The 25089-nt window shown below is 51.1% G+C and overlaps 1 protein-coding gene across 4 annotated transcripts in view; it reads left to right on the plus strand.

Moving 5' to 3' along the window:
• HTT (huntingtin) overlaps positions 1-25089 on the plus strand; it is a 107619-nt gene that overhangs the window by 23448 nt on the left and 59082 nt on the right. For 2 of the 4 annotated variants that reach the window (XM_055140448.1, XM_055140450.1), the window contains exons 3-14: positions 5650-5770; positions 8584-8643; positions 8965-9044; positions 11303-11441; positions 12900-13041; positions 13283-13461; positions 14818-15022; positions 15621-15668; positions 18193-18273; positions 20200-20561; positions 23548-23647; positions 23858-23976. In XM_055140448.1, the coding sequence (XP_054996423.1) occupies positions 5650-5770; positions 8584-8643; positions 8965-9044; positions 11303-11441; positions 12900-13041; positions 13283-13461; positions 14818-15022; positions 15621-15668; positions 18193-18273; positions 20200-20561; positions 23548-23647; positions 23858-23976 (1636 nt within the window). The remainder of the gene's footprint in view (positions 1-5649; positions 5771-8583; positions 8644-8964; positions 9045-11302; positions 11442-12899; positions 13042-13282; positions 13462-14817; positions 15023-15620; positions 15669-18192; positions 18274-20199; positions 20562-23547; positions 23648-23857; positions 23977-25089) is intronic. The other 2 variants (XM_055140449.1, XM_055140451.1) reach the window with 2 other exon arrangements.

Consider the following 25089-nt stretch of genomic DNA (forward strand, 5'->3'; position numbering starts at 1 on the left):
AATGAGCAGAGGGGCTGGAGTGATAGCACAGTGGGTAGGGCGTTTGCCTTGCACGCGGCCGACCCAGGTTCGAATCCCAGCATCCCATATGGTCCCCTGAGCACCACCAGGAGTAATTCCTGAGTATAGAACCAGGAGTAACCCCTGTGCATCGCCGGGTGTGACGCAAAAAAAAAAAAAAAGAATGAGCAGAATAGGGGCTGGAGCAATAGCACAGCGGGTAGGGCGTTTGCCTTGCATGCGGCCAACCCGGGTTCTAATCCCAGCATCCCATATGGTCCCCTGAGCACCGCCAGGGGTAATTCCTGAGTGAAGAGCCAGGAGTAACCCCTGTGCATCGCCAGGTGTGACCCAAAAACAAAACAAAACAAAAGAATGATCAGAATAGGACTGGAGCCAGAGTGCAGGGACTAGGTTGCTTACCTTGCACTTGGCCCACCCAGGTTTGATCTCTGGCACCCCGTCTGGTCCTGTCAGCCCACCAGGAGTGATCGCTGAGTGTAAAAATCCCACACACACAGGGCTGTGGAGCTGTGTAAAACCCTCTCTCCGGCTGTGTTAGCCAGTCGTGCGCAGGGATTACACATGAAAGGATGTTCCCGGGCTCTCAGGGCGGCTCTCTCTCACTGCCCATGTTTGGTGCTCTTGAGCCGCTTCTCCACTTGGGACGGCTGTTGCCTTGGACAGACGAAGGAAGAACGAGGGCCAAGCTGATTGCTGATTAGTTGCCGTTTATTCAATCTCTCATCTCTCCCAGCTCTCTCCAACCCTCTCTCTCTCTGTGTCTCTCTAACTGCGTAATTCTTCCCGCTTGTATCCGTCTCCTCTATCTCTCTCTTCTCTCCTCCTTCAATCAACCAATCAATCCCTCAATCCATCCAACAATCCAACCCAACCTTCAACCCATCATTTAACTATCAGTCCAACAACCCATTTCTCCCTGCAGCCGTTCTTTCTTATCCTCTCACCACCCATGCCTCCCCAACCACGTCTCCCCACGGGAAGTGTGGTCAAAAATGTTTTTCCAGACTTTCCGACCATCTGCAGCCCACAAGGGCAAAACAGCCCTTAAGATGTGTTTCTCCTCTCCTTAGACCTGCAACTTAATTAGCATCTTTAATTCTCCTACTTAATATTTACCATTCTGTATGGACACAATAATAGACACTTTTTTTTTTTTCTTTTTTGGATCACACCCGGCTATGCACAGGGGTCACTCCTGGCTCTGCACTCAGGAATTACCCCTGGCGGTGCTCAGGGGACCATATGGGATGTTGGGAATCGAACCCGGGTAGGCCACGTGCAAGGCAAACGCCCCACCCACTGTACTATTGCTCCAGCCCCAATAATAGACACTTTTAGGCTTGTAGGGTGATTCTCCTGGGGACTTCTTACCACAGACTCAGACTACAGTGCTCAGGCCGGATCAATCATTCTTAACCCCATCAGGGTCCAAATCTAGTTGTTACTTTTGGATCATGACAGAATTTGTCCATGACCATACTCTTAACTTATAGTTAAGCATTAGGGCAGTTTGGCCAGGCCCCTTTTGATGCCAGGGTAGCTCATAGCTCACTGCTTGTCCTGACTCATCCAGTCCCTCGTTGTGACCCTGCTTTTGGGGGTCTAGTAAGTAAGGGCAACTGAGGCTTAAGTCAAGAGAGCAGATGTCCAGGAGGTAAATTATCTGGAGTCAATCAACTCCCAAGCCACAGGCTTGTCTTTTTTTTTTTTTTTTGCTTTTTGGGTCACACCCAGCGATGCTCAGGGGTTACTCCTGGCTTTGCACTCAGGAATTACTCCTGTCAGTGCTTGGGGGACCATATGGGATGCCGGGGATCGAACCTGGGTCAGCCGAACCTGGGTCTGGGTCAGCCGCGTGCAAGGCAAACGCCCTACCTGCTGTGCTATTGCTCCGGCCCCACGGGCTTGTCTTTTTAACTGTTTTCCTGTATCCATACAAAAAGCAATTGCTCCGAATTAACTAACAATGCAAAGGGCATTAAGAAGAAGAGAAGACAGTATTTATAAGTCAGAGTCTGCTCAGGAGACAGAGGTATTGACAGGTTGGGGGACAGTCAACACAAGTTTCAGTGGCCAGGGAGGAAGGACAAACCAACGTTACCCTACACCTGAGCATAGACCCAGAAGTTAGCAAGCCCCGAGCATCATTGGGCATGGCCCCAAAACCCAAAAATAAACATATTGATAAGAGTAGAGATCGGTATAGTGAAAGGCTTTCATTTTAAGAAAAGTAGAGAAAATCAGACCAAAGCCAGGTTCTTTTGAAACATCAGCAAATGTCTTTGAGGGGAAAAAAAAAATCAGGGATAAAAGAGTAAAGTCAGATTCCCAAGATCTGGCACCCGGGAGTGGCAGCGGTAACGCGCCATAGCTAACACAGGGATTATAAAGGAATCTTTTGGTAATTCTGCCCATACAGTATGAAAACTTGGTGAAATGCACAAGTAAACTGTCAGGGAGGATGGCCACGGCATATGCTTTGCAGGCACTGACCCTGATTTGAACTCTGGTACCATATGGCCCTCTACACGCCAGTGTGGCCATACCATGCCTATGGATCCTCATGTTAACTGCTGGCCTTGTCGGTCGGTTTTCACTTGGAGTGGCCTCCAGACTGCTTGGGAGGCCCTCTAAAAGGAAAAGTTAATAAGTACCTCGGAAATCACCCTTTCACAAGAAGAAATATATAACTCGATTAGCCTCAGGTCAATTTTGTTAAAACTTATTTGGCTTAGTTATTGGAGATCATTTATTCTTTTCGAGGACTATTTATTTATTTATTTATTTATTTATTTATTTATCTATCTATCTATCTATTTATTTATTTATTTTTGTTGCTTTTTGGGTCACACCTGGCGATGCACAGGGGTTACTCCTGGCTCTGCACTCAGGAGTTACTCCTGGCGGTGCTCAGGGGACCATATGGGATTTGAACCCGGGTCGGCTGCGTGCAAGGCAAACGCCCTACCCACTGTGCTATCACTCCAACCCCTCGAGGGCTTCTTTACCTATGAATTTTTAGAAAGTTAAAATCCACAAAGAATTTTGATGAAAATTTTGTCTGAATAGTGATTACATGTTGAAATAATATTTTGAAGTTGTTGCATTAAATGAAATCCAATTTATCTGTCCTTTGAGAAGATTGGGACATTGAGAGCTATTTTCCTGCAACCTGTCTGATCCTGGCTGGACTGGCCTGAAGCTCTCAGGTGTCTCTTGTTTCTGGCTGGTCTGTGTCCGTCACTCAGTGTGCTTCTCCTGCTGTTGGTAGGACCGGGACTCCTTGGACACTGGCTGTGACTGTGACATTGCATCTGGTGAAGGCAGCCTTGTTAGGAGTGTGGTGCTCCCTGGCGCAGGAGCGTCAGCTTCATGTGTGTGGCCGCTCAGCTTCTCTCTTTGCTACTGCACTGCACCGCTTGGGTCAGGCTCTCAAATGCACACCTAATGATCATGTATAGGCTCTCTCTTCAAGCTTCTGTTCTCCCTTGAACATCTGTCTTGCTTGCTTGTCTGTTTCGTTGTTTGCTTATTTCCATTCTGGAGAAACCCATATTCTCTCTTAAATACGTATCCTCTCCTTTCTCCTCTCACGTCTTTCTAAGCAGATTTCATTCCATAAAAACTACCTTGCTGGGGCTGGAGTGACAGCACAGCGGGTAGGGCGTTTGCCTTGCATGCGGCCGACCCGGGTTCAAATCCCAGCATCCCATATGGTTCCCCGAGCACCGCCAGGAGTAATTCCTGAGTGCAGAGCCAGGAGTAACCCCTGTGCATCGCCGGGTGTGACCCCCCCCCAAAAAAAAAGCTACCTTGCCTCACTGGGGAAAGAAAAAATACCATCGTCTGCAGATATTACCTAAACTGCAGTCTCTTTGATTCTTTGATGGAGAAGACCCTTAGCCTGAGCACCATCAGACTGAATCTAGTGAAGTATGGTTCTCCTGGGGAGCATTTTGGATGCAAAGTCAGAAATGACTAGTGAGGCCATACTTAATGGGAATTCACAGTTCCAAGGATATTTGGTGGGTGTCTGCATGTGGCAGGGGGGCACCAAGCAGTGCTGAGGGGACATGCAGTGCCAGGGATGGAACTTGGGGCCTCTGCATACCAGGATATACTCCAGCGTCCTGTCCCTTTTTTAATTTCTTTTCCCCCAGTTTATTATTGTGGCACCATAATTAACACTGTCAGTGATAACAATACTGTCTGTGCATAGAGTTCTAGCCCCACACCCACCACCAGTGACCCAGACCAGTCAGCTTCCCTCCAGTGATCTGGTTCCCACCCATTTTTCCCTCCCTACTTTTGGTTCCAAGAATATTGTAGCTGGAAATACCACTCCTGGGAATATATAGTCGAAATGACATCTGCACATGAATGTTCATTGCAGCACTGTTTACAATAGCCAGAATCTGGAAAAAACCCGAGTGCCCAAGAACAGATGACTGGTTAAAGAAACTTTGGTACATCTACACAATGGAGTACTATGCAACTGTTAGAAACGATGAAGTCATGACCTTTGCATATAAGTGGATCAACATGGAAAGTATCATGCTAAGTGAAATGAGTCAGAAAGAGAGAGACAGACATAGAAAGATTGCACTCATCTTTGGAATATAAAGTAACAGAATGGGAGACTAACACCCAAGAATAGTAGAGATAAGTACCAGGAGGTTGGCTCCACGGCTTGGGAACTGGCCTCACATGATGGAGGAAAAGGCAGCTCAGATAGAGAAGTGAACACCAGGTAAAGTGTGGTTCAAGGACCCTCTGGGGATGGAAGATACACACTGAAAGTAGACTACAGATCAAACACGATGGCCACTCAGTACCTCTATTGCAAAACACAACACCCCAAAGGAAAGAGAACAAAAGGGAGTGCCCTGCCACAGAGGTGGGGGGATGGGATGAGGGGGTGGAAGGGATGCTGGGATCATCGGTGTTGGAGAATGGGCACTGGTGGAAGGATGGGTGCTCGAGCATTGTATGACTGAAACACAAGCACAAAAAGGTGTAAGTCTATAACTGTACCTCATGGTGATTCACTGAAAAAAAAAAAAAGAATATTGTAGCTGGAGACAGCTGGCCAGGCTGGGGAGCCAGCTCAAGTGGGAGAGCCCCGGCCCCACCCTGGGCAGCACCTTTCCCAGCCTCAGGGGTGACCCCTGTAAGAAAATAAAACCTAAAACCAGAAAATCACGTCTGGGCAGAGAGCAGATGGCGGTATGGGGACTTAAGTCTATGAATCTAAGTCCGAGTTATTGTTTGTGTTCCCCTCCCACTCAGCAGTGCCCAGTGGTGCTCCTGGCGGGGCTGTGGGTGGACCCTCTGTGGTGCTGGGATTGAGCTGGGCTTGCCTGTGTTAAGGACAGTCTGGTAGGATAGCGTGAGTCACGGCCTGCGAAGGCAGCGCAGAGTCCCTCTGCCCCACATCGTTTCCCTGAGCATTTGTGTGGGATGTTCTTCGCAGCTGTGAACCAGCAGTGTGGCGCCCTGAGCCTCCACTTCCAGCAGCACCGGTTTCTGCTCTACTCACAGATTCTGGACACCTCTGTTCACTTTGTCTTTGTGTCTTTTGGGGATCTTCTGTGCTGTGACATTTTCTTTTCTCCTTTCACTTAGAAATTCTCCAGAATTTCAGAAACTTCTGGGCATCGCCATGGAGCTTTTCCTGCTGTGCAGTGATGACGCTGAGTCTGATGTGAGGATGGTGGCTGATGAGTGTCTCAACAAGGTCATCAAGGTCAGACCTCCCCACCCCCCTCTCTGTGGCAGCTCTCTGGGACCGGGGACTCAGGGTTTTTTTCAAAGTTGAAGTTTCACTTATTTTTCTCTTCCTGTGCCTTGGTGTTCATTGTGATGATGGGACCATACTCTTGGTGGCAGTCACTGTCACTGTCACTGTCATCCCATTGCTCATCAATTTGCTTGAGCGGGCACCAGTAACGTCTCCATTGTGAGACTTGTTACTGTTTTTGGCATATCGAATACGCCACGGATAGCTTGCCAGGCTCTGCCGTGCGGGTGGAATACTCTCAGTAGCTTGCCGGGCTCTCCAAGAGGGACGGAGGAATCGAACCCACGTCGACTGTGCAAGGCAAACGCCCTAGCCCCTAAGCTATCACTCCAGCCACTCTTGGTGGCAGTACCTGTTGGAATTTGCACACTCTGCCATGTGCTTTGGGGATCCAAACAGTAGCGCCTCTGGGCTAGCACTGGGCATCATGCCAGTGGTCTTCATGGACCAGCCCCAGCTCCCAGCTCCGGGGATCGGAAAGGAGGAGCAGAGCCCATGGGTTTGTCTGCACGGTTATGCTTGTGCAGGAGTTAAATCAGGAACCCAGCTGTCTGCCCCTGTGCACTGATGGTGTTTGCCTGGTATTCTCAGGAAGATATCACTGCAGGTGCCAGCTTTGGTTTGGGCATAAGAATCTGAAGGGCAGCAGAATCCTGGAATATGGTGGATGAGAAGGGATCCTCTCTGGTCACCATTTCCTGCCACTAAGACCAGGTCAGAGGATGAAGATTTGTTTCATTTTTGTACTTGGACCACTCCTTGGCTCTGTGCTCAGGGATCACTCCTGGCTGTGCTCAAGGATCCTAGGTGGTGCTGGGGCTTGAACCTGGGTCAGCCACTGTGAGGAAAGTGCCTTCCCCACTAAACTCACTCTTTGGCCCTGAGTGGGTAGAGATACAACGTGTGCAGCTAGTCAGCGAGTGGACTCAGGGTGACATGTTTGAGAGCTGGGTGATCCCGGAAAGGGTCATGGTGACGCGGGGTGGAGGGGGCCAGAAGGACCCCCTGACTCGGCTGCCTTCCCTGTCACCCTGGCCGTATTTCTGTGCCTAAGGACAGCTCTTTGCTTTGGAAACCTAGTGGCGGTCTCCTGTTGTAGCCTTTTAGTGAGTTAGCAAGAGGCCCTCTGACCTGGTGTCCATCTGCGCAGGGACTCTGCCATAGGAGTTCGGACCATGCTCAAGGAGTGTGCCCACTTCTTTCTCTGCAGGGTCTCTCTTGTTGGGACTTTCAGGATTCTCACTTTGACTCTCGTGCCAGCTTTTAGTGCCAGCCTGAATCCTAGACCTGCTCTGACAGGACACACGCCAGCACCTTAGCCCTTCACGGGCCAAGTCTGTGGATGAGCCAGGAGCTTCATGCCATCGCCCGTGGCATCAGGCTCTGAAAGGCAAAGCCCTTCTTTGGGGTCTCTCCGACTCTTTCTCTGAAAAGCAGTTGGCTTATATGCCTTGAGAAAACCTGTACTCAGAATATCCTTTGTCCTTTGTCCTTGTCCTTTGTCCCAGGTGCAGGGGACAGAGTGGGTGGTGAGAGCAGGCGGGCTGTGTGCTTTGTGCCCCACTTGACTCCCTTGCCCACCCCCCGGGGGCTGTGCCTACTTCTCTGGGACATTGTGGGGCACCAGCTGCGCCATGAAGGCCAAAGGCGGGCGTGGACATGACGCACTTGGTACCCTCCTGGCCCCTTCCCAGTCCTCTGGGCACCAAGTGGCAGCATGCTGGTGATGCCCCCCTTCCCTGGGTCTCAGAGACAGGCTTGTGAGCTTGTCACCAGTCCTGCTGCTGCTTGGCTTCTTCTTGGGGAGCAGTGTTGGGGGGAGCCTCGCTTTCATGCCCCCCACCTGCATGCACCCCCCGCCCTGTAACTCATCAGCCCTGTTCTTGCCGAGTGGATGAGTCTCCTTTGCCATGGATATGGATTATTTTAGGGGACTGCTTTCAGGCAGTGCTCAGGAGGCTTGAGGATGCTGCTGGTGATGCTCCAGGGCCGTACCTAGGGAGTTGGGACCCCTGCATTTTGATGGGCAATCACTTTTTGAGAGAGAGAGAGAGAGAGAGAGAGAGAGAGAGAGAGAGAGAGAGAGAGAGTGTGTGTGTGTGTGTGTGTGTGTGTGTGTATAGGCTGTATTCAGTGGTGCTTTTCACTGTAATAGCTGTGACAATCTCTTTTTTTAATAAAAGTGTGTTTTTTGTTTTTTTTTTTTGCTTTTTGGGTCACACCCAGCGATGCATAGGGGTTACTCCTGGCTCATACACTCAGGAATTACTCCTGGCAGTGCTTGAGTGACCATATGGGATGCTGGGAATTGAACCTGGGTCAGCCGCGTGCAAGGCAAACGCCCTACCCGCTGTGCTATCTCTCCAGTCCCCTAATAAAAGTGTTTTTAAGAAGACCTGGAGTGCTTTTGAATAGGGCTGCTTCCTAGTAATGTGCTAAGGGTTATTGCTGGTGCTGCTTTGGGGACCATACGATGCTGGGCATCAAACTGGGCCCCCTTCCTATAGAGCGTGTACTCAGCATGTTGCCCACTCTCTCCAGCTCTCCTGTGTCATATGATACAGTAACCCATACATGGTTTATTCTGTAACTTCCTGTATACAAATGTTTTCTTCTATCTTAATAGACAAGTTCATAATATAGTTGCTTTTATATTTTACTTTAGTCCCCAATTGCAATGTTAGTTGCCTCTTTGAACTTTCTGCGGAACTGTGGGTGAAGAGATGTTCTGTGAGCTAATCTCCGGGCTTTGGTTGCAGGCCCTGATGGACTCCAACCTCCCACGGCTGCAGCTCGAACTCTACAAGGAAATAAAGAAGGTAGGTCTGAGTCCCCGCAGAAACGGGGCTCTTCACGTGTCTCAGCTTCCCTTTCCCGAAAGTGCTATCGACTGAGGCCTGCCTTGGTTTGCTTTTCTGCACGAGCTTCTTTTCAGTCTTAGATTAGATAAGAATTTTAGGTGATCTTTATTTTTTGTAGTTTTATCATTAAGCCCACTAGGCCTTGATGTTGCTAAAGATCTTACACATTTAAGTGCTTTTCTCTTAAAATCAGGGACAATGAGCACAGTTTTTGTTTATGGGCGTCTCCTTGGTGACGAGTACTGTTACTGAACTCTAAAATCTGCTATTAACCCTCAGAACGGTGCATCTCGGAGCCTGCGTGCTGCCCTGTGGAGGTTTGCTGAGCTGGCGCACCTGGTCCGGCCCCAGAAATGCAGGTGGGTCATTCATGAGAGATGGTGGGTGAACGAACACTCCTAGGGATCCTTTGTCTCAGGGGGTTTCCCTGCCCTCTCCTACTAAGGTCACCTGCCTTGTCCTCCACATTGACATGGTACAGTTGATTTTTCTAGCGTTTACCATTCTCCCATTAGCATCAGCATGCGGTTTGTTGTCCCTGCTCCCCCCCAAAAAAAAAAAAAAAACCCACAAACCATGCTCTTTGCTGCCCCCTGCAGCACCAGGAGTGGTCTCTGTACCAGGAACTTCTGAGAAGACGCTCAAGCAGCGGGAGGTTGAGCACTGGCCTCTTTGTGGCTGCTGTGAGAGTCGGGGAGATGCCTTGTCTGTTTCATGGGGACCTTGGGGCCACAGATGGCACAGGGGTGTAGGCACTTGCCTGGCCTGCTGCAGACCCTGTTTTGATCCTTAGCACCGCCTGTGGTCCCACGACACCACCAGGAGTGATCCTTAAGCACAGACCAGGAGTAAGCTCTGAGCATCTTCATTGTAGTTCCCAAGCCCAGAGCAAGTGGGGACCTTAAACCATGGCTAAGGTTTCCACGTGTTGACATTGCTCATTCTCATGATGGAAAAATGAAACCAGGTCTAATTTTTGTCACATCCTTCCCTCTCTCACATTGGCAGCATGTCTCTGAGGACATGGCCGAAGCCCTCACTTATGCAAGACAGTGCTGCATTCCAGAGATGCTCAGAACCTTTGTTATGTGGACCACACCCATTGGCACTCTATGGGTAGTGGCAGGCAGCACCGGGGCTGGGACTCAGGCTGTGTACATGCCAGGCACCTAACTGTACCACTTTGGCTCTCTCCCCATTTTGACTCTCCATGACTGCACACACAACTCACTGGAGAGATTCCTGTTTTTCTTGTTTTGCTTTTGTTTTCGGAGCCAGACCTGGTGGTGTTCAGGGCTTATTTCTTCTCTGTGCTCGGTAGTCTCTCCTGATTGAACCCGGGTCAGCCACATGCAAATGCCCTCCCTGCTGTTCTGTCGCTCCAGTGCCCAAGATTGCTGTTGGACTCACGTTAGTTCCGGGTGTCTAGCATGGTTCAGTATTTGCGTTTACTGTGGCAGGGTCACCACACTTCTGTGGGCATCCAGGGCTTTAATCTGTGTGGGGCCGGCTGGGGCGGGCACACCTGATGGTGCTCATAGGTTGCCTCTGGCTGCTTGTTTCTGTGACTCAGGGGCTTGAGCCCAGGTGTCTGCCGCAGAGCATGTGCTGCAGCTGGCGAAGCCATCTCCCCAGCCCCCAAATCTTTCTGTAGTCTTTGTTTTACTATCCTTATTTTGATTAGTCTGTTGTATTTCTGAAGCAACAGTGTGACCTTAAAAACATGAGAGATGGCATGAAGGGCTGGAGCATGTACTTTCCGCCTGGGCGCCCCAGATTCCTTCCCCCGCAGTCATGCTTCTCCGAGCACTGCTGGCATGGGGTGGCTCCTCCCTGCAGAAATACATTCCAAAATGTGATTGGAGGCCTGCGATGGAGGCCTGTGATTGATGCTTCTTAAGTGTGAGGGGACCCTGTGAGGGTCCCAAATCAAAGCCTTCAATCCCTCCTCTGTTTCCCAAAGCCACGCTGCTAAAGTCCACACTCCTTACCCCGGAGTCTGTGCTCCAGCAGTGCTGCCATCCGGGGCCCTCCTCATGTCTCTCAGGTCCGATCTCCCTCTCCAAGAGGTGGGTTCTTCCCCCTCTCTTTGAGAAGCCCCCTGGCCTCCTCAGCTGCCTGGTTGTCACCTGCTTGCACCTCTGTCTGCCAGCTGAGGGCGCCAGTGATGCTGTGTTGGCATGGGAATGTGCTAACTGGGTTCAGGCCTTGTGCGGGGGCAGGCATACCCCACAGAGGTTTGGAAGGCCTTCATTTCCTTTGAACAAATGATTATAATGCTCCTTCTTAAAACTACATTTTTCTTAAATTTATTTTTTAAATTATAGTTGAGGTAACACTGTTGGAAATAGTATTCTTCCTTCTTTTGTTAAAATGTTTTCTTATCACTTTCCAGTGTAAAATATGACTATTTTAATATTGCAAGTAATTTTAGCCAGGCCTGCTGGGTCCCTTGAGCTGTCCTTTGAGCTGCCTCCTGTCCCTCAGCAGAGGTTTGCAGCATGGTTCAGCGCACTGTGCAGGAATCCCGGCTTTTCCTCACCAGGTACAAATGAGTCGCTCCCGTTGCGCCTTTGTGTCACTGGAAGAATGACTCCTATTCCTTTCCCACGTGCAGGCCGTACCTGGTCAACCTCTTGCCTTGCCTGACTCACACAAGCAAGAGGCCCGAGGAATCTGTTCAGGAAACTTTGGCTGCAGCTATACCCAAGATCATGGCTTCCTTTGGCAATTTTGCAAACGACAATGAAATTAAGGTACGATTGTTGCCTGAGTCGCACACTTGTGACTGGGGAGTTAGGAGCTCTAGTCACGCAGTCATTTGGGAAAGTTTGTTCTTTCTGGAGGTGATAGTGATACTATATTGTATTATTTTCAGGTATAAAGACTCATTATTTCTTTTTTTGTTTTTGGGGCCATGTCTGACAGTTCTCTTGACTCAGTGCTCAGGGGTCACTCATGGCAGGGCTTGGGGACCCTTGGGGGATTGAAGGGATCGAGAGCAGGTCTCGTTTGTAAGGCTGTTGCCTTACCTGTGTACTATTGCTCCGGTATGGAGAGTCAGTATTTCTGTACATTGTGACACTTACCAGCATGAGTCTCATTACCATCCACCTCCAGACCGACTTACACATTTTCCTTGTTGCGCTGAAGACCTTGACCCACTTCTTGTTCTGTTGTGCTGCATGGTTAATAGGAAAATCTGTGACATTCTTTGGCAGTCCCATGGGGCCTTCACAGCGCTGGGCTCCCAGTGTGCTGCTTTTCCCTGGCCAGCTCTGGGACTGCACAGCCAAGCCCAGCTGCTCGGTGGCACCCTGCAACCACCCAGTTTCTGACTTCTGTTCCCCTGTGCCCCAGCCTCCAACTTGGAGGCTGACTTTATTGTGGGGTGCGGAGTTTGTGGCCCCATCGCTCGCTACCCCCAGCTTTGCCTTCCCTTTGCAGTGCTGGAGGCTCCCATGGTGTTACCACCCGGAGCCCGCTCCTCCAGGCTGTCCGGAAACAGAAGACACTGGGAGCACGTCCTCCCTCTTGGCTTTGTTGCAGGCTCCCAGTCCCTGAGGAAGTGCATGCCAACCCTCTCCAGGGCTGAGTCCTGCTCGGGTTAGCCTGGGTGCCTTTCTCCTCACTGCACTGTAGGTGCTTTTCTTTCCTCAAGTCTTAGTTTCCCCGGTGTCACTCTTGGATCCAGTCTTCGGGTGCTGTGGGTGACCCAGCATGTGTGAGTGGAGGCCGTGAGAGAGGCCCCTTTGTGGTTTCCATGGGACTGTGCAGACCCAGTGGGGCTTCCTTTAGCACCGTCACTTGGTCTCCCGGGAGGAGTTAGCACCATAGCAAATCTCTGGTCACCAAAACATGACCAAACTTCTAAGAAAGGCCCCAAACACGTCTCATGTAAAACCGTCATTGTCATCATTGTTTAGTTCCAGCCTGCTGATTCCAGGTCCAGGTATGCTGGCAGGTCAGGGTGAAGGGGCGTGGGCGGAAGCAGAGTGCTCTCTGGGGGAGGGGAGGGTGCAGACTGCTCCAGACAGCTGCAGGCTTAGGGCAGTGCCTGCCGAGTCCATCCTCTGCTCAGCCAGGTGCCTCTGTTCAGCTGTGGGAAAGCCTGTTGGCAGCTGTGGCTCTGCAGGGATTTGTGGGAGTCGTTTAATGAAGGATGACCGGCTCCCACGCCTCCAGCCTGCATGCGATGAATTCGGCTTCCACAGGTTTTGTTGAAAGCTTTCATCGCGAACCTTCGCGCCAGCTCCCCGACTGTCCGACGCACCGCAGCTGGCGCTGCTGTGAGCATCTGCCAGCACTCCCGGAGGACGCAGTATTTCTACAGCTGGCTGCTCAGTGTGCTGCTGGGTAAGAGGGCACGGATGGGACCCCTGCCTGAACCTGCCCTCCCTGCAGCAGATGGCACAAGGCCTGCACCGGGTCTGGCTAAGCCTGCTGCGGCGCAGCAAAGGGGCCGTTCGCACACGTGATCCCCGTCGTGGGTGTTCTGATAAACCCCCCAGGGCTCTGTGGACCATGCCTGCGGGGGCCTCGCTGGTGCTTGAGGTGTATTGGCCACAGATGCCAAGACAGTGTTTCTCTGTTACAGGCTTACTTGTTCCTGTCGAGGACGGACATTCCACAGTCCTCATTCTTGGGGTGCTGCTCACACTGAGGTATTTGGTGCCCCTGCTGCAGCAGCAGGTCAAGGACACCAGCCTGAAAGGCAGCTTTGGGGTGACACGGAAGGAAATGGAGGTCTCGCCCTCGACAGAGCAGCTTGTCCAGGTAGGAGCCATGCGGCCTGCCAGGTGCCTTGCAGGTGGTGGACAGACAGCCCCTTGCTTGGGGAAAGGTGACAGGGCCATGTGGAACCGAGTTGTGTGACCTACATGTAACAGGAACTTGGGCTTGACATGAGGGAAGAGGTTCCCCAGGCGTCCCCCAGGCCCTGACTGGGGGCATTGATGCTCTCTGACCCATTCATCGGTTGTGAGCACCGCCCAGTGAGCATGGGTCACCCAGCTTGTTTCCGGGGCAGGTGCCATGCTAACTTAGTGCCCTCTGTCTCTGTGGCATGTGGGCCCTCTGTGACCCCAGCACATGAACCTGTGTATCTTCTGAAGGTTGGAACCCAGGACTCTTCCCAGACCCCGGAGCCCTGCATTACCTCTCAGCACTGCCCGCAGGGTCGGTGGTGGCCTCTGCTGGCTACTGTGGCCACTCTTTGCTTCTGTGAGGATACAGATAGCGGGTTCTGTTGGAGAGCCAGGGGGCTTACTGAGTGTGAGCAGCAGGACACTGCAGGTGAATTTCAGAGAGTGGGGGCACGTGGGGCTGGGGATTGGCAGGCTCTGACTCTTGAACTCTCCCCCATGAGGAGACCTTGATGATGGACATTGTTTATCTTTCTATTTTCCTTCTGGAATGTCAGAGCCTGTGACAGTCCGTGTGGTGTCAGTGTGTGTGGTGGCACTAGCGTGTGACCTGTGCCCCAGTGCCTGTCAGCAAGTTAATCTTAGGGCTCCAAAGGAAATGAAATGCAGTTTAAAAATTCAGCTTTGGGGGGGCCGAAGCAATAGTATCGTGTGTAGGGCGCTTGCCTTGCATGCTGCCAAACCGGGTTCAACCACTGACCGGTATTAAGCCCTGCCAGAAGAAAGCCCTGAGCATCGCCAGGTGTGGCCCCCAAACAAAAAATTTAGACTGAACACTGGGCTAAGCACTTAGGACTTAAATAATTACATCATGGTAAATGGATATTAGTAGCAAAGCATGCTGGTGCTCCTGGGATGGTGGGATGGGGTGAGGGTGGGGTACAGATACCCTGTGCGTAGTAGAGTCAGACACTTGCAATGGAGGACTGAGGTGCAGGGTCCCCCACCCTTTTTTTGTTTGTTTTAATTCTGGGCCTCCTGCGCTTGGTCCTCAGGATGTGGAACTGCTCCAGTGGGGCCACCCCGGTGTCACTCGGGCCTTCCAGGGCTGTACCTTCCTTTAAAGAAGTTCCCTGATGAAGCGAATCTGGGATCTAGAAACCGCCTGGATCCTAGTTGCACCTGGGCAGGAGTGATGGGGGCATTTTTGGAGAGGCATTAAGGCCCCTGCAGGCACATGATGGGGCTCTGGGCTCTCTGCCACCAGGTGTACGAGTTGACCCTGCACTACACTCAGCACCAGGACCACAACGTTGTGACCGGAGCGCTGGAGCTCCTGCAGCAGCTCCTGCGCACCCCCCCACCGGAGCTGCTGCTGGCCCTGACCACAGCTGGTGGCGGGGGGCAGCTGGCGGGTGCCAAAGATGAGCCGGGTGGCCGGAGTCGGAGTGGGAGTATCGTGGAGCTGATCGGTGAGCAGTGGGGCCAGGGTAAGGACGGAAAGACAGGGAGGGGGGTTGCCAGAGACGGAATCTCCGAGTCTTCCTCCTGGGGACCCTGCCAGCACGGCAGACTGACCCCTGCCTCTCTCAGTCTCTGCACCCAGGGGACATGGCATCACCCCTGAAACTGGAACTGAGGGGGTCCCAGCTTTCTCTCAGGCACGCTCAGGCTCCCGACTTCGCACATAGCGGGTGCAGTTGCCCGGCAGGCTGCCCCTCACGCCAGCAGGTAACTGCCACAGAAGCTGGTCTCCAGTCATCGTCCCTCACAGAAATGTGTACTTGATTATGAGTCGGACAGATATCCCAAGACTTCTGGTCTTCCTAATTTGGCTTTAAAATATACTTTATTGGAGCTCGTAAACCTCTGGGCATTTGAGACCTTGGCTCAGGACCTCTTTAGGCTGGGGCTGTTGATTGTTTTTCCTAGTGCAGGCTGGTGCCCAGCGCTGCCTGTGGAAATAAACCCACTTAGCCTCGAGGATTTTAAAGTTGAATTGCACTCTTTGAATTGCTTCTCAATTGTATCAGCTGTCACCTCACTGTCATGTCCTCTGTGATTTTACAGCTGGAGGGGGGTCTTCCTGCAGCCCCGTGCTTCCCAGAAAGCAAAAAGGTGATTATCAGAGAAACCCAAGTCTTCCTGTTGAATCTCGCTGCTTTTCCTGTTTCTGTAAAGCGGGGTGGGAACATCTGGCAGGCCGTGAAGGCCCCCCCCGAACCATATGCTCTGGCCCCGGTGCCTGACATCAGCTGCCTCAGCCACTCTGCCTGTATTGTATGACCTGAGGAGAGCGTTACACAGCAGATGGCCCTTGGCAGATCAGAGGTTTCCCCCCCGCCCCCCCCCGTCCTGCTCTTCAACACCTGACTTACATGTTTTTCCTCATCGGAGTGATGGTTAGCACAGATGCTGTAGCCTGGTAACCAGGCCTGGATTCTGTCCCTAGTGCTGCATGGTCCCCTGAATATTGCAGCAGGCGTGATCTCTGAGTGGCACTGGGTGTGACACCTGACAAAACAGCTGCCTTCATATTAGAACTGGTTGGCCATAAATTTCATGTACTTTGAGTCTGGGGCGAGGCGGGCATGTTTCAGGCTCGAGAACCTTCTGTTCCCCTGCGGGAACCTTCACATTTCTGTTGGGCCCTCTGCGGAGGGCTTGGAGAGAACGCGCAGCTGGTCAGCTACACTCTGGCTGCAGACACTGCCCACAGGCACTGAGTGTGGAAGGGCACTTATTTTCCAGTGCGCTTCATTACTTGTTTAGTTGGTTATTGTGTTCATTTGGGCCTAGTTACCATTTTCCAACCATACTTGGTTTTGTACCTGCCAAAGGTTATGACACAATTAATTATTTATATTAAATCAGTGTTTCGGGTATGATCTAGTTTTGTTACATATTATGTTACTTGCTTTTTTCCAGCCTTAAAAGATCAGTGTCATGGGTAGGGCTCTTGCCTTGCATGTGGCCAACCCGAATTCAATCCCTGGCACCCCATATGGTCCCCTAAGCCCCACCAGGAGTGATCCCTGAGCACAGAGCCAGAAGTCAACTGTAAACACCTGCAGACAGGGCCCATTAAAAAAAATTTTTTTTTAAAGTCACTATCATTGTGAAGTCTAAAAGGAGCTCTCGTGTGGGTGATGCGCGCCTTGTTACTGCTGGGGCTGATCGGCATCTTCATGGGGAGTGCTTGAGTTCAGTCAGGCACAACTTTATAGAACTTGCAATTAGTCTTGTTGAGTCCCACAGCAAGAAAGGAGCCTGTGGGCCCATGTTGGTGGTGCTTCCAGGTTCCTGAATGTTTTCAGGACTGTTAATGTTGACTAGAAAGACTCAGACTCAGTAACAAATGGTTATTGTGAAGCGGAAGAGGAACCCCCCTAATGGGAGGAACTTAGCACAGGACTAAATCCAAGTTCCCAGGAGTGTCCCTTGCCACCTGCCACCTTGCCCTTCTGTTAATTTAGGGCCCTTCTGGGTAGTTCCGAAGGCTGGCGGGGCTGTCACTCCTCAGAAACTTACAGGGGTGTTTTAGAACTCAGTTGACCACTGTTCCAAGGCCTGGCACATAATTCATCCCTCAGTTTTAAGGAAAGCCCAGGAAATTGCAAAATGTTAGAATATCTTAGAGTAATAGCTGAATTGGAACCTCTCTCAGCAGTTGACCAGGGGAAACTGAGGTTTCATCTTCTAGGATCCTGGCAGAATTCTGAGATTGCTGGGAAGGCAGAGAGTTCTGAAAAAGCTGGTGTTTCTGTCCTTCATTGAGTTTGGGACTTTGCAGGCCTCTGCTGAGCTCCTCAGAGTCCTGTTCGTGTCTTCCTCCAGAAGAGCCTAGTCCCAGGGCTGATGGGCACTGCGCCGTCAGAGCCTGCTTCCTGACTGGATTTTGCAGCTCCCATAAACCCCTCCTCATCCTGTGGACCCTACTCTTTAGCTGTTAGCTGGGTTTGCTTTGTTGATTGGCCCTGCTGTCTATTCCTCTTCCTCTTCCTCCCCCCTCCCCTTCCCCTGCTCCCCACCCCTTCACATTGATTGATGAAAGTTACCACACCTGTTATATACTCTGAAGCGTGGTGACATTAGAAATTGGAAATCCTCAATAAGGATTTTAAGTATCATTTATCTAAAATGTAAAAATAGCAATTTAATGAGTACGTTTAAATCAGAGTAGTACTTTTTTAAAAAATATCAAAATAACTGGAAAGCTATAAACTATAAAAATATATTTTCAGAATTTTGCAAAAGATGAGTTCTCTTTTCAAATCCTATCGTGCTTGAGTCTTACTGGCAACCAGAGTACCGATAAATTAAAGGGTAATAAAGTAAAAGTGACCTTTGATATAAAAGCTTTTATATAGAAATTCTGATATACCATTTGGAGAGGGTAATGCAGTTGGTTGTAGGCATTTTTTACCATCTTAAAGATTAAATAGTCATATAAATTATTTGACATTAACAGTAACCTAGATCAATAAATGTTGTTCTGTTTGCTTCTAAGTTGTTTCCCTCAGAGGGTTATTGATTCTAATAGTCCTCTCGGGTAATGTCCGAGAGTGCTGTGTAAGCACTCCAGCTCTCATGGGACTCACGTGTGCGTGGACCGAGCGCGCTCTCGCCTCTTCTTCCCCAGGGATGGTGCTGTTGGGAGAAGCAGCTGCCTTGGAGGATGACACGGAACCGAGGTCAGAGGGCAGCAGCCCAGCCTTCACAGGTAGCTCTCAGCCGTGGCTTCCCTTCCTCCTCCACCGCTCCTGCACTGGGGTGATGTGAAAGTTGTGGCGAATGCTAGGGAACGAGACTGTGATGTTTCTTCTGTTTCGCTTGTTTTTTGGAGGGAGGGGCTCCTGAACAGTGCTCAGAGGGCCTGGCATGCTGAGGTGACCAGCCACAGTACCTCTCACAGTACTTGGGAGGAGGGGTTTGTGGGGCGTGGATTTGACTCAGAGCTTTGACAGGCAAGGCAGGGGCCCCAACCTGTCTGCTAACTCCCGGCCTTTTCCTGCTGATCTGAAAAGCCAGTCTTCTGTGATTTGGGTTGCTTTAAAGTTGGACATTTTTGCTTTCATTTTCTTGGGGATTTTTGGCCACACCAGACAGTGCTCAGGGATCATTCCTGCAATGCATGCGGTGCCAGGATTCAACCTGGGTCCCCTACATGCAGTGTGCATTTTGTCTTGTGAACTATCCCTGGCCCTAAAATTAAGCTTATTCTCTCCAAGGATCAGTCTTTTTCTTTCTGGGATGTGGGTGCAAGCATCTTCTGAATAGGATGGGTTTTGAGGGGCAGAATGGAATCAAGCTTCAGAGATAATTCACTTGGAATCTACACTTGTCTGTAGATAACTCTCAGATTGGATTCTTCATCTTAGAGAAGATGAGCAGTGATAAAAATGCTAGTAAATTTATTAAATGAGTGTTCCTAAGAGGTAAAATCCTGTCCAAAAGTTATTTGTAGACAACCAAAAATAAGGGCATAGGATGTGGAAAGGAAAAGTCTAAATAATTACAGTGGTGATTAATTATGTAATTTACAACTAGAAAAATTTTCTGAGTAGAAAACGAAAAAGGTTAACTAAAGGGCAAAACTTCTGTTAACATTTATTTAGAGAGGAGGTGACTAGGGAACTAGGTAATGGTTCATGCTTAGGACAGTAGGTTGGTAATTTAATTAATTTATTTTTGTCTTGGGGCCATATCCGGTAACACTCGGGTTATTCCTGGCTCTGCACTCAGGGATCACTCCTGGCAGTGCTCAGGGGACCATATGGGGTGTCGGGGATCAAATCCGGATCAGCTGAGGCAAATAACCGACTTGCTGTACTGTCTCTCAGCTCCAAGTAGGTCTGGTTTAGAGGTCTTTTTTTTTTTTTTTTCTTTTTTACCTTTTGTTTTCAGGCCACACCAGGCGGTGCTGGGGTTACTCCCATCTCAGGTGTCGCTCTGGCAGTGCTCAGAGGACTACGTGTGCTGGCACTCAAACCAGGCCTCTGCATACCAGGCTTGGGCTCTGCCCATTGAGCCATCATCTCTCTGGCCTGTTTTTTGTTGTTGTTGGGTTTTTGCAGGGAGGGAAGGAAGGTTGGCTACAGCTTGCGGTACTCAGGGGTTATCCCTGGCTCTGCGCTAGGAATCAATCCTAGAGGGACCGTATGGGGGACCAGTGATCAGACCTGGCTTGGCTATGTGAAAGGCAGGTACCCTGCCACTGTATTTTCTCTCCACCGCTGACCATGGCCTGCTTTAGGGGTCTTGACCAAAGTCTTGAAGGAGTGGCCAGTCCACAGGAGCCTCATACCTGCTTAGACACGGGCTTTTGTGGCTTCTCCCCTTGGGGCGCTCACCCGGTCGCCGGGCGTAGTACCAGTCCGTGGGCTGCTCCAGGTGAGGGCGGGAGCAGTGGTGCCTCGGGCCTTCTTTAGCTTTACAGTCAGACCACACTGAGACAGCAGCACAGTTGAAAGAACCAGAAATGGCCCTTGTGGTTACGCTGGAAGGACACGCAGCTCTCTGGCATGTGAAGCGTCGTTCAATTTGCAGTCAGAGTATTGGTGAGGGTGAATGGAGGCCGGGGGTTACAAATACTTGATTTCTTGGGGCTGCTTTTCTGGCCTTTGAAGAACAGCGTCTCTGTCTTTAGCCTCGGTCAAGGGTGAGATCGGTGGTGAGCTGGCGGCCTCTTCCGGCCTCTCTACGCCGGGCTCGGCCAGCTCGGCTGCGGACTCCGTGGCGCACGACATCATCACTGAGCAGCCTCGATCGCAGCACACGCTGCAGCCTGACACAGTGGACCTGAGCAGCTGTGACCTGACCAGCGCGGCCACTGATGGGGATGAGGAGGACATCCTGAGCCCCAGCTCCAGCCAGATCAGTGCCGTGCCGTCTGACCCTGCCACGGACCTGAACGACGGCACACAGGCCTCCTCGCCCATCAGTGACAGCTCCCAGACGACTACCGAGGGGCCTGATTCGGCCGTGACCCCTTCAGACAGTTCCGAAATTGTGAGTACGTTTCTGGGGTGTGGAGGGAGCTAGGCCTGTGCTCGTGTGTTTGTCTTCTCTCCTGCTGTGCTCCTGCTGGAGCCCTCTCCTGGGCACACCAGGTGCCTGCTTTGACCCCTGCGAAGTGGTGTGCACTTGAGATGCTGTCAGCGCTTCAGACACCCTGCAGGACCTGTTACTGACACACCCGTGCCTGCGGACACAGTCAGGAACACAGATGCTCTCCAGCTTCTCATAATTCCTGACCTTCCCAAAGCTTGGAATGGGCTTGAGCCTGGGTTTAACTTAAACTGCTCAGATTGCAGCACTAGTGAGCAGGAGGCAGTTCAAGGATGGACCTCACCGGAACATCGGAGCAGGGTCCTTGCTGGTCTCACACCTGATTATTAGCTGACCGTTCTGCTCCTGTTGGAGAGCAGAGCTGAGGCTTTTCCACACGAAGGAACTGGAAGCTTTCAAGTACAGACCAGAAGTGATGCCTACTTTGCGGGTCCCTTTGTGTTGGTGGCTCCCCTGAGCAGCTCTAAACCCAGTTGAAGGACAGGATGTCACTGGTGCAGGGGGTAGGGCCTTCACGAGGGTGGGAGTGGGGTGCCAAGAAGATGATTTCTGGATAGCTGTTAGAAACAGGACCAAAAGACTCTGGGAAGTTGTCCCCCTGTCTTGGGTGTTTGGTAGAGGTCTGTGCAGCTTCAGTGTCTGTGTGGGTGTGACTGGAACCAGCCTGCATCCATTGACTTGACCCATCCTCCGCTCTTTACTGTTGAGCATTTGAGAGAACGTGGCCCATGGCCCCTGGATATTCATGATTTGGGTCTACTGATAAGGGCCCAGGGACCTCTTTGTAAGGGACCTTCTGTTTCTGACTGGGTACTAGACACCAGTTTTCTCCTGCCCTTCCTTCGCTGCTGGTTTGTCCCAACAGACAGTTGGGACCTGGAAGCCCCAGGAGCCAGCAGCCAGCAGCCCGCCCTGCTGGGGAAGCACGTGCTCTCACCCGGCTCTGTGTCCCCAGCCATGACTCCTGCTGGGTACTTCCCGCAGTGCTGTCCTCCTTCCTACTCCACGTATCTTGTTCAGCCATTGATTGGCTAAACTAAAAATTGGGCACCTGCAGGGCTGGAGCGGTAACACAGTAGGGAGGGTGTTTGCCTGGAGTACAGCCAACCTGAGTTCACTCCCTGGTATCTCATATGGTCCCCCTGAGCCCTGCCAGACTGATTCCTGAGCACAGACCTAGGAGTAACCCCTGAGCACCACAGGGTGTGGCCCCCCAAAGAAAAAAAAGGCAGCTGTAGTGGCCCAGAAGTTATTCTGCAGGCTGGACATGGGATCATTTGCATGTCATTTAAAATCACTGCTCATGTGAGCTTAGTTCTAGAGCTGGGATCACCAGATTGCTTCTGCCAAGGACCAGATAGTAAATCTCACTGGTTTGGGGACTCTCGCCTTCATCACAGCTGCCCACCTCTGCTATTGTGGCAGTAAAACTCTGGACACAGATGAACATGACTGTTCCAGGAAAATGTGACTTGCAAAAGCAGTTTGGGGGCCAGGTTTGCCCAGGGTCGCCTAGGACCCCTTTTGTAGAGGGCGAGCAGGTAGTGGGGAGCAGTTCTCTCGCCCTCACTCCACTAGTAAATACATGGTCGGCAGTGGCATAAGTGCCATGGAGAAGAGTGTGCAGAGAAGGCGATGGGGAAGGCTCCGGGCCTGCCACCGCCAGGCACGGTCTAGACCGTTTGGCTCCCGCTGCTGCAGTTTGAGCATCCGCAGACCCAGGGTGGGGACTATGCTTGTTTGGGAGACCGCAGGGAGCAATGCAGTGGTTTTCTTCCTGTCTGGGGTGATGTGGACGGCCTCTGTTGAGGCCTCTCTTGCCAGCCTGTGCTTGTATTTGTGCCATACGTGGTGGTGCTTGGGGGTCACTTCTGACAGTGCTAGGGACCATGTGGTGTTGAACATATTCCTCCTTCCTGTGCCCACTGCTTGCCAAGCACGTGCTCCTGCCCACCGAGCCATCTCTCTGCTCTCTTGTCTGAAGGGTACAGGAAGTCTTTTTTTTTTTTAATCATATGACCTGTTTTTTTTAAGTTGGAAGAATTTAGAACTTTAAAAAAGAATTAATTTCAATAATGGTGGACATCAATGCACTTTTCAGGTTCATTCAGTTTTTAGTGGGTGTAAAAATTCTGCCGTGTAGAATCACAAGAGAAGTATAGGGCTAAATTTATTAAATATGTCTCAAATGTAGCCAGTTTGTCTTAGCAGTTAGTACATAGCCATTAAGGTTTTGTCTGAGTTATTTTTGCCTCATTTCTTTTTTTTTTTTTCTTTTTGGGTCACACCCAGCAATGCACAGGGGTCACTCCTGGCTCATGCACTCAGGAATCACCCCTGGCGGTGCTCAGGGGACCATATGGGATGCTGGGATTTGAACCCGGGTCGGCCGCATGCAAGGCAAACGCCCTACCCGCTGTGCTATCACTTCAGCCCCTATTTTTGCCTCATTTGTAATTCATTGTAAAATTTGCTTTGAGGAGAGAGAGAGAGAGAGAGAGAGAGAGAGAGAGAGAGAGAGAGAGAGAGAGAGAGAGAGAGAGAGAGAGAGAGAGAGAGAAGAGAGAGAGAGAGAAAGAAGAGAGAGAGAAGAGAGAAGAGAGAATGAATTTCCTGCTTGGAATTTCTTTGGCATTTTTCACTCTCAGACCTTCTTTGGAAGGTTGGAAGGTGGAGGCACACCCCACAGTGCTTGGCAGCTGTGCAGTGCTGTGATGAAACTAGCCCTTGCACATGCTCTGGCCCATGAAGCATCTCCCAGTCTGGCTCCTCAGCCCCAGTGGTACCATGTGAGCCACGGGCTCTTGGAGATGTGTGTGAGCTGTGTCACTGTGTGGGCTTGGTCCCAGAGGTGACTGCCCCTGCCCTGCCCTGCCCAGCAGGGAGCTTGTTTCCTCAACTTTCGCCTCCTCCCTTGATCCTTCAGGTCTTAGATGGAGTGGACAGCCAGCATTCGGGGATTGGCCAGCCCGAGGATGAGGACATTTCCGACGAGGCTTCAGATGCCTTCAGAAGCTCTTCCCTCGGTATGTGTCTCAGGCGCTGTCCTGAGAGGTGTCTGTGCCCCTCAGAAGTATCTGAGTTTTACTTGTTTCCTGGAGGAGACCTTCAGAGATTTGTTTTCTGAGCTGTCAGTAGTAAATGGCTGTTCTTGGTCTTGATTAAATCCTGTGCTCGAGTTGGCATGAGTCTGATTGTGCTTTTGTGGGCCTGCCTGGACCTCGGTGTATCCACAGCCTTGCAGCAGGCGCACTTGCTGGAGCGCGTGGGCCACAGCAGACAGCCGTCTGACGGCAGCGTGGAGCGCCTTGCGCTGAGAGAGGATGCTGTGGAGCCCAGCGAGCTCGAGAACAAGGTGAGCGTTTCAGGCCAGATGCCAGCGGCTCTGAGCCAGGGGATGGAGAGTCACTGTGCAGCCTTCAGCCTGCCCACCACACCCTGGTGGCAGTGTCAGAGCTATGCTGTCTCCTGGTGCTCTCTGGGGTTTCCCAGCAGAGTTCTCCTGTCTTGCTGAACTTTTGTCTGCTGGTCAGGCACCGCCTCACTCCCGTGGGTTGTTTCTGTATTGAACTGATATGGTTGTCATAGTAAATCCCGGCTTCGTGTTTATTCTGACGTGTTTGTCTGTAGTTGCTGTCTACTCAGTGGCATTAAGCCCATTCTTGTTTTGCAGCTCTCATTCCCATCCTGTCATTCATTCTCTTCCCAAACTGAAACGTCCCCCCACAACCCTCTAGCCCTGGAACCACTTTCCTCCTTCCTGTCTGTGTGTTTGTCCCCTCGGGACTGTGTGCGGGCAAGGGGGCACGCAGGCCTTGGCCTTCTGCATGGTTTATCTCCCCTGCCTTACATTCAGGCTTCACGCGTTTTGTAACAGGGTTGCTCTTGGAGGGTGAGCTGCAATTAGAGACCCCGGTTCTGTTGCTGTCAGTGATGAATGACGGTGCTTTGAGTAGCTGTACAGACACACACCCCTTAAGTACCTAGACTTCTGACTTAGGTGTGTATCCATGTGTGGAGTCACGGGACCCTGGGGTAATTCTGTTCTCACTTCGGGGTTTTTAGGAAAGAGAACCTACACCCGTGGCTGCATCATACATCCTGGTCTGCCAGATCCTGCACGCACTTGTTTCCTTGGGTCTAGGACACCTGTTGTCCTGCTTGGTATCAGGGACCTCTAATGGGGGCTGGATGTACATTTCCCTAAAGTCAGTTATGTCACTGTTGTGGGCCAGTGCCTTCCTTGGAGAAGTGTCTGATCAAGTCTTTGCTTGTTTGGGTGTTTTGGTTGAAGAGATGGACATTCAACTGTTTTTCAAAGTGTCTCTGAGTTAGTTGCCTTTGTCTAAAGAATGTCCTGTCTTTCCAGCCAAGTTTAAATTCCCTGAAAATAGAAGTGATGTCCAGAAGGTGTCTACTCCTCTCCTCATCTTGCTGGCAGTGGGCTCTCCCAGCTTTCTTCCTAGCC

The sequence above is a fragment of the Sorex araneus genome, chromosome 5 (assembly GCF_027595985.1).
Source record: "Sorex araneus isolate mSorAra2 chromosome 5, mSorAra2.pri, whole genome shotgun sequence".
NCBI lineage: Eukaryota > Metazoa > Chordata > Mammalia > Eulipotyphla > Soricidae > Sorex > Sorex araneus.